This window comes from Microtus ochrogaster, chromosome 21 (assembly GCF_000317375.1).
Source record: "Microtus ochrogaster isolate Prairie Vole_2 chromosome 21, MicOch1.0, whole genome shotgun sequence".
Classification (NCBI taxonomy): domain Eukaryota; kingdom Metazoa; phylum Chordata; class Mammalia; order Rodentia; family Cricetidae; genus Microtus; species Microtus ochrogaster.
This window is the reverse complement of record NC_022022.1, coordinates 146586-155392: the sequence shown is the minus strand read 5'-3', so window position 1 is coordinate 155392 and position 8807 is coordinate 146586. Positions and strand designations below refer to the sequence as shown.

Here is an 8807-nt window from a genome sequence, read left to right as displayed (position 1 = left end):
TGTAGACCAGGCTGGTCTCGAACTCACAGAGATCCGCCTGCCTCTGCCTCCCGAGTGCTGGGATTAAAGGCGTGCGCCACCACTGCCCGGCTGCTACTCTTATTTTCACTTTTTTATTTTTTTTTGAGACAGGGTTTCTCTGTAGCTTGAGAGCCTGTCCTGGAACTAGCTCTTGTAGACCAGGCTGGACTTGAACTTGTAGATCCGCCTGTCTCTGCCTCCAAGTGCTGGGATTAAAGGTGTGAGCCACCACTGCCTGGCTATTTTCACTTTATAGACATGGAACTTGGGCTCAGAGACGCAGAAAGAGTAGTCACTGGTGGGGAACAGGTACCCTCCAGCCTGAAGCTCCTGTTTGAACAGCCATGAAGGAATGAGATGGTGAGTTACATGGGCAGAGGAAGGCTAAATGAGGGAGGAGGGAGGCTGGTTAGGGAGGGAGGCTGGTGAGGGAGGGAGGCTGGTGACAGAGGGAGTCTGGTGACAGAGGGAGGCTGGTGAGGGAGGGAGGCTAGGGAGGGAGACTAGGTGAGGGAAGGGATGAGGCATTCTGAGGAGACTGACATCAGTGGGGTCAGAGGTCAGAAGTTAACGGAGTTAGAAACTGAGCCTGAACTCCAGCCTTACCAGGGTAGACATGTCACATTACACAGAACCCCAAGTTGTTTGTCAATATCTGCGTGCCTACCTTGGGCCAATCAACAGTGAATGCTGCCAGAGACATGTACAGTCAGCTACCTGAAAGAGAATATAAGTGGTCTGAAGGTATGAGCCAAGTGGCACCAAGCAGCCTCTCTAACTCCTGGAACTGTGTGCAGGAAGCAACCTGACATCTAACCCTCAGGCTCCTGGGGCAACTGCAGCCAAGGAGAGAAGAAGCAGAACTAGAAGCTACCCAGAGTCTGTCTCTGTCTGATGGCCGGCTCGTGTGTGCTAGTGACGGCCCATCACTTACACTGCAGCCAGTCAGAGGGAGAAAATTTATCTTGATAACTGACAATTGCTACAAATCTGGCTTTGTCCCTTCCTGGTGTGTGCAGGGCCCTAGCTCAGGGTGAGGGAGAAGCCGTCTCCAAGGACGCTGATGGTTCCCTCTGCCTCCCATGCTGTGCCTACTCACCCACACACACCCCCGTAGCCAGAGGGTGACAAGAGGCTTGTTCAGAATCACACAATTTTTCTTCTTTTCTTTATTCATTGACTCAGCAAACACATTTGTCAGCAGTGGCTGCCGTGTGCAGGCTTTAGAGACACTGGGTGAGATCCCTAGACAGCTTCTCTGCTGGTGTGGCCTACAGACCATGCGGAGTGCTCTTTAATACACAGGCCGAGTGCAGATGAAGGGCAAGCACAAGGGGCCACAGCGACCTCAGGATACACGGTCAGGTCATCCCAGAGCATGGGATTCCCAAGCTGAGGTCCGAAACGGAAAGCAAGCCATGCCTACTTTGAGCTCCTCTACCTGCCAGGGCTGAGGGAAGGCTCTAAGATAACTTCCGAGAAATCACCCAAAAAGAATGCGCTCTACGGATGGCATTTGTAGTTTAGGAGCCGCAGGGCAGTGGGACCCTATGACCCTACATGCCAAGTCTCATGCAGATAGCACCCCCTTGCTGGCCTGAGAGCCGAGTGCCAGAGGGTGGAGATTGGGAGGTGCCAGGATGGGAGGAATGGGAGAAAGCATCAGTTGAACATTTGGCAGTAGGCCTGTGACAGGGCATGTTCAAGGAGAGGTGAACATGTTAAGTTTCTATACAGCGAGTGTCTATGTACCAGATGCTGGGTCACAGGGGTACACTAGAGCTAATCCCGGCCTTCATGGTGTTCCCAGTGCACTGAGGTAACAGATGAGTCACTGCACGGTGTGGTAAGTGGTAAGGACTCCCAGAAGTGACAGGGGAGATGCCATCCACGTCACGGTCCATCCTGCAAGATCAACAGGGTATGCAAAGGGTAGAGTGGGGGGGTTCAGCTGGACGGGGACCAGGTCACAAAGGACATTCTAACCACCAAGGAGCTGGACTCAGGGTGTTTGTTCATTTGTTTTTAAATGTTTTTGACAGGGTCTCATGTAGCCCAGATGGCCCTCAAGGTTGGTACAGAGATACAACCACCCTTGAGCTCCTGATCCTCCTGCTATTGGGATTACAGATTATACTACCATACCCGACAGGAAATTGTTTTTTCTATTTTAAATGCATGGTTGTTTTGCCTGCATGTATGTGTGTCCATGAATGTATGTATGGTGCCTGGTGCCCAGAGACAAGAGGGAACTGGGTCCTCTGAAACTGAAGCTTGTGAACCATCATGTATGGGTGCTGGGACTTGAACTCAGGTCTTCTGGAAGAACAGTCAGTGTTCTTAGCCTATGAATCATCTCTCCAGTCTGGCAGGAAATATTCTGAGGTTTAGCTGAGAGGCCTTGTTGAAGCACTGGGTACAAGTTATAGAAAGGCAGAAATCCAGATGGCTTAGTTTTCAGGCTTGAGCCACCAGGTGGGTGGTGACATAATCTACTGGAAGTTAGGAGAGCAGGGGTGGGAGTAGAGCCAGAACTAAAGAGTCGGGGCTTTAAGTTCCTAAGCCAGAGTCTGTTCACCCCATAGGGCTGCTGGGAGAAGTGGTAATGTGGGGAAGGGAAGTGCAAAACAGAAACAAGCTAAGAACACTAGTGCCAGAGGCAGCCATGCTGCTGCTTACAGGCACCCAGACAATGCCCCAGTGCCAACCTTCCTCAGGCAGGTGTTGTGGAACATGCCAGTAATCTCAGCATTCGAGAGCTGGGCACAGGAAGGTCCGGAGTTGCAGGTTCAAGGCCAGATGGGGCTAAAAGAGGGCCACTCAAAATAAAACAAAACAAAAACACACCTTTAATCCCAGCACTTCGCTAAAGACAGAGGCAGGCAGATCTGAGTTGGAGGCCGGCGTGGTCTATATAATGAGTTCCAGGCCAACCAGGGTTACGCAGTGAGACCTTGTCCCCAAAACAAACTACTTCAAATCGTTTGGCCTCCACCCTCTGCTTTATTGTCTTCATCATGCCTGTCACTACCAGAAGGACACCACCTACTTCTTCATACTCTGCCACCTACCCAGCACCCTATAGAACCCTGGCTTTGCCCCAGGGCAGGCTTCACTCTCCTTGTCCTCTAGGGTCTGCCCAGTTCTCACTGGTGAGAAACTTCAGATCTCTATAGGTAGTTATTATTTCCCTGCAGACCCTGCCAGCTGGACTTCACAGTTCCCCTGAACAGTCTCCAAGGGGCTCAGGAAGCCACGGGACAGAAGGCAGGGTAAACTGCTGGAAGGTCTCTGCTACCTAGGGTTTCCATTCAGAATCTGGAATAGACAGCTATCAAAGTCTCCTGATTCCACGGGATGAATGTCCTGTCGAAAACGGGAGTGGAGGATGGGCTGGGGGTGGGGTTGTGGCTTGAGACCAAATCTGACCTGTGCAGGGGAGAGCACAGAGCAATGGTTCCACGGGAAGGCAGACCTGGGCCCCAGGCAGGCTGACCAGTGGGCAGCCGAGGAGACTGTCCTGCAGCGCCACCTGGTGTCACATATTCTCAATGCTTCCAGAATGGGTGACAGCAAGCCTCCCTAGCCACCTCCCACACAACCTCCAGAAACACTCCCCACTGCTCTCCTTTCCCGGGACTTCACTCCTTCAGTGATTCCAACAGACCCACCTCAGTCAGGAAACCTCCCCAAGCTGCCCCAGCTTTAAATGTCACTCCCTCCAAGGTCTCCAAGCACGGAATGGCACTGTCCACCTCTGGGGACCCAGGGCAGAAGTCACACAACTCTAACTTTGAACAGTGGAATTCTCTTTACCAGCTGTTGTGAGCCGTGGATATCTTTATGTCAAGCACAGATAGAAATTACAGTTCCATGGAATTATGAAGATTAAATGATATCAAAGGTCAGATGAGGTGGCCCAAGGGAGAAAGGTGCTTGATGCCACACCTAAGGCCTTGCGTTCAATCCCCAGGACCTCCACATTCAGGATAAATACAGTACATGTACACATTAAATACATGTAATAAAATAATGATAGATTAAATACAAAGTTTGAAGAGTCTAAGAAGAAAACCTTCAGGAAATGAAGGAAACAGAATGGTCCAGGAGGCAAAAGGGAGCCACAGACCCCTTCTCTGGGCTGCATGTGTTCTGCAAAGGGGAAAAGGGTCGGCCTCTTCAGTCACCGTCCCCTTCCGCTCTGATCTCTTGCAGGTAAAGGTCTGCACTACACACCCCATCCAGCAAGTCATCCCAGCCAAAACCCTCCTCGCATCTAAACTAGCCTTCTGCCCCGGGAGGAAAAGTCCTCACAGGGAGCCATGTTTACTGCTTCTGCGTCCCAGGAGGGCAACTAATCCCCTCCCTCGCACAGCCCGAAACCAGAGCTGGCGCCACTGGGTGGGGATCCAAGGACCAACTGTCACAGCTCCAGTGTCACCGCCACCGCCTCCTACATGCCAGGGCCCAGAATGAAGTCCCAGAGGGGCCTTGTTAGCCAGCTGTCCTGGGGGGCCCAGGCTCCACCCCAGCCCCTCAGAGTTGCTCTGGGAAGTCTGTAGGAGATCAGGCAGAGAGACAAAGAGACCAATGACCTACCCTTCCTTACAATTTTGGTGGCTCTTCAAGCCCCAAAGGTGATTTGGCCTCACATTTATCCTCTTTGGCCATGTAGGTGAGTTTCTGTTTTCATGAGAGCAGGGATCAAGTCTGAAATCACTTTTACCCAGAATGCAGAAGTTTACCCAATATATTCTCATAAGCTGAAATAAGTTGAGGGCCGGCAAGAAGGCTCACAGGTAAAGGAGCCTGCAACCAAGTCTGGGGACCTGAGTTTAACCCCTGGAACTTCTTCAAGTCTGTCTCTTGGTCTCCCGCATGTGTGTTGTAACAAACACACACCCCTCTCTCTTGGTCTCCCACATGTGTGTTGTAACACACACACACACACACACCCCTCTCTCTTGGTCTCCCGCATGTGTGTTGTAACACACACACACACACACACCCCTCTCTCTTGGTCTCCCGCATGTGTGTTGTAACACACACACACACACACACACACCCCCCTCTCTCTTCCCACACATACGCTCACAACATAAATACTAAAAACTGTTCTGAAGAAATTAGCACACTGAGTGCGTTCCAGCATAAAGGAGAAAACTAGCAGCACATTCAGCAAGAAAGGCAGAGGCTGGACATCTAGGTATATTTCCAACAAGAGGTTATTAAGGAAGGAAAATATGATGTCGGGAGGTGGTAGCACACGCCTTTGATCCCAGCACTCAGAAGGCAGAGGCAGGCGGATCTCTGTGAGTTTGAGGCCAGCTGGGGCTACAGAGCAAGTTCCAGGACAGGCACCAAAGTTACAGAGAAACCCTGTCTCAAAAAACAACAACAACAAACAAACAAAAAGTCATCAAGCCTGCCTCATGCCTTTAATTCCAGCAGAGGCAGACAGATAGATCTCTGTGAGTTCAAAGCCAGCCTGTTCTACAGAGTGAGTTCCAAGACAGTCAGGACTACAGTACAGAGAAACTCTGTCCTAAAAAACCAAACCACACAAAAAAGGCCATCAAGATGGTTCAGTGGATAAAGGGACTTGCTGCTAACCCTGGGGACTCACATGGTGAAGACAGACAGAACCTGTTCCCACAAGTTGTTCTCTGACCTTCATGCGTGTGTTGTGGCACGTGCACAGCCATGATATACATATGAAATACAATTTAATAAAAACAAAAAGGAAAGTAAAAGCCTCACAAAGCATGGGAGGGAGGCAGAACTGATCAGGACAGACAGAGGAAGCCTGTGAGAAATACAGCAACAGGGTAGGGGGATAAACTGAGGCTAGCCTGCTTGGTGCGGCTTCCTTGCCAACTTCCTGGTCTCCCTCTCCAGGGCTCCGGTGTTATGTGTGTGCTTCTACTTAAGTACTTACTATGTAGACAGCCAAGCATGGGTACTCGAGATTGCTCAGAATAGACGGGAAAACGGTCTCACAATATTTTCTACCACACTCCTGTCCTCGGGCCTCCACAAGGACCTTGTCCCACTGGGTCACCTTTCCTGCCTTGCACCCATGCATGCATGCATGCATGCACACAAATACTCATAAGGATTCGACGCTCACAGTCAATTCAACAACTCAACAAGGTCCTTTAGTTCCATAGCATGAAAATAGGAGTCAGGATAGTAGAGAGGGGAGACACAGAGGCAGGGAAGGAAAGCTAAGCAGGACCCATGCACAGCAGCCCAGGCTGAGTGGCATTGGCCTGAACAAAGGAGACCTCAGCCTCAGGAGCAAGAGCAGTTTTCTTGTCCCCATAGCTCCTCTTCACCTGGGGCTCTGAAGACACCTGTTCCTGGGGGTACACCTGAGTCCACGCACATATGACCCTCCAAGTGCCAGGCTTGCATGTGCTCTCTTCTGCCTTGGAGGATGTCTGGAGTCACCACATGTGACCTTGAGTGGGGGGGGGGTACTAAGACACCCTGAGGACTGATGCATCCCGCTGCATGGGGGGTTCCGTGGGGGGTTCCGTGGGGTGCCACCTTGCCTACTCCAGCTTTAGTCTGTCCCTTTCTCCTTTAGCAGCCACCCACTTCCCACTCAAGATTCTGCCCTTTGCTCCCCTCCCTGACCAAATCCCCAAGGCTTTTTGGGTCATTAGCCTCCTGCCTTAATTGGTTAAGTGGGGAGGAAGACAGAGACTGGGCAAACTCTGGGGGGGATCTTGTTTCAGTGAGAGACAGGAAAGCTCAAAACAGCTGGTGGCTCCACTAGTACCTGGTCCCCAATAGGGGTAGGGAGGTGACAGGAGTCAGGAGGCTCTGCGGTTCACTCTCTCCACTCCTGCTGGCGGGCATGGACATCCAGCCCAGAAAATGTGTTGATAATCTGTTCAATCTTCCATGCAGGGGCAGCCCCTCCCTTACTCAGCTCCCCAGATCCTCTGTCCAAGATTCTCCTTCATAGAAAGGGAAAAGCCTGCCTGCTGGGCATGAACCCTCAGACCCTCCCACCACTTAGCCCTCCCACTTATGGGCAAACTCACTCTTTCCAAGAACCAGTTTAGGAACTGGGCCTGAAAAAAAAGACATCCTACACCCCGAGGCATACTTACTGCTGTCCAGTTTGGAGAAGGTGGCTCTTAAGCGTTTGACCTCAAGGCCTCTAGATGCGGTCCTATTCCTTCTCTTGGACAAAAGGAAAGCTGAAGAAGACACAGGCTAGAGCTGAAGAAAAGACTGCAGTAAACCCAACTCCCTGTAAACTATCTGTCGAGTCTCAAAAACTTAATTTTGATCTCTCTTTATACATTTCTAGGGTCAAAGGGGCTGAATTACTGGTTAATAAAAGACAGGCAGACACGAGAGTCCTAAGGGGCAAATGACCTCCACTGTATTCGTGGCTCAGGAATGAAGGGCTCCCAATCTCACTCCCGTTACACCCAAAGTTCTAGGCTCCAAACTAAGTCATACGATGTCTTTACGGCCCTTCCAGGCTCCCTGCTCAGCCCTTCACCCCTATCCTCTCTCTCCGCGCCTCCTCTTCCACACCCGGTTACTGCACGGTCCACGGGGGCGCGAACTAACTCACCTCCCAAGCCGCGGCCTCTAAGTCCTGGAACTGGGGGGCTGGAGGAGGGGGATGATTTACTTAAGAGATGAAGGGCCCCCATCCTCTACCAGAGATACCTCCACCCCAACGCCCTTTCCCGGACCCCACGTAGCTCAGAGACTCGTTCCTCCTATCATAGCTGCCCGCGGGCTTTGTTAGCTCCGCGAGCGCTCTCCCCAAGGCCTGAGCCTGTGGACTCCGCGATCGCGCGCGGAGGAGGGAAGACACCGCAGCCACGCGGCCGCTCCGCCCCGCTCCTCATTACCATAAGAAAAAGGCCCGGGACCCGCGGGGCCGGTGGCCGACGTCTTTCCACGCCCGCTCCTTTCCCGCATACCGCCAGCTCCCGAAAATTCCCGGACCACGACTCCCCGCCCACCCGAGCTCTGCCCGCGAGCGGTAGGAAGAACCCAAGGGGCGCATCCTCTTGCCCGAATTCGTCCCCGAGCCCGAGGGCGGGAAACTACAACTCCCGGCATGCCCCGGGCGCCCCCGGCGCGCCCCCCTCCCGTCAGTTCCATGCTGCTCCATCCAGTTCATTTAAAACAAAAGAGTTTGAGCGCTGGAAGGGGCTGGGCTCTATTGGGGGCCACTGAGCGACGCTCCGGGACTGGGGCTCGGTGCGGGAGCCTAAGGGGGCGTCTGCTCGGCAGAGGGTAGACACTCCGGGTCCGAGGCGGAGGGGTGGGGGCCAGGGCCCGCAGCCCCCCACCCCATCCGTCACCCCTGAGCGAGAGGAGATCTGCTTTCTTGGTTTTGCTTCTTTTCCCCCACCCCCACCCGGGGGCTGGGGCGAGGGGGAGTCAGGTTACAGGGTGCTTGGGGAGGGGGGGCTTAGGGGTGGGTCTATCTTTCTATCTCGCTTTCTTCCCCCCTCCCCAGCTCTTTGTTCCCCCTCCCCACACACCCCCTCCTCTCTCCCCTCCCCTCCTCTCTCCTCTTCTCCCTTCCACCACCACTCTCTCCCTCTCTCTCTCCCCCAGCTTTTGTTTCGCCATGCCTAGTCTAGTGGTATCTGGAATAATGGAAAGAAATGGGGGCTTTGGAGAATTAGGATGTTTCGGGGGAAGCGCTAAGGACCGAGGGCTACTGGAAGACGAGCGCGCCCTTCAGCTGGCGCTTGATCAACTCTGCCTCCTGGGTTTGGGGGAGCCCCCCGCCCCCA

At 53.0% G+C, this 8807-nt stretch overlaps 2 protein-coding genes across 4 annotated transcripts in view; one reads left to right on the top strand and one right to left on the bottom strand.

Annotated features, from left to right (window-relative positions):
• Window positions 1-8090, bottom strand: part of Lmna (lamin A/C) — a 48232-nt gene extending 40142 nt beyond the window's left edge. Inside the window, exons 1-3 of one of the 3 annotated variants that reach the window (XM_026784066.1) lie at window positions 7908-8090; window positions 7622-7659; window positions 7146-7235 (exon numbers count right to left, since the gene is read on the bottom strand). The gene's annotated coding sequence lies outside the window, so the exon portion shown is untranslated. Of the gene's footprint in view, window positions 1-7145; window positions 7236-7621; window positions 7860-7907 lie in introns of those variants that run through there. The other 2 variants (XM_026784067.1, XM_005356861.2) reach the window with 2 other exon arrangements.
• Window positions 8091-8562: 472 nt separating this feature from the next.
• The window catches only part of Mex3a (mex-3 RNA binding family member A), a 5090-nt gene continuing 4845 nt past the window's right edge, over window positions 8563-8807 (top strand). Inside the window, exon 1 of the mRNA XM_026783874.1 lies at window positions 8563-8805. Coding sequence (XP_026639675.1) covers window positions 8639-8805 — 167 coding nt within the window. The 5' untranslated portion in view covers window positions 8563-8638. The remainder of the gene's footprint in view (window positions 8806-8807) is intronic.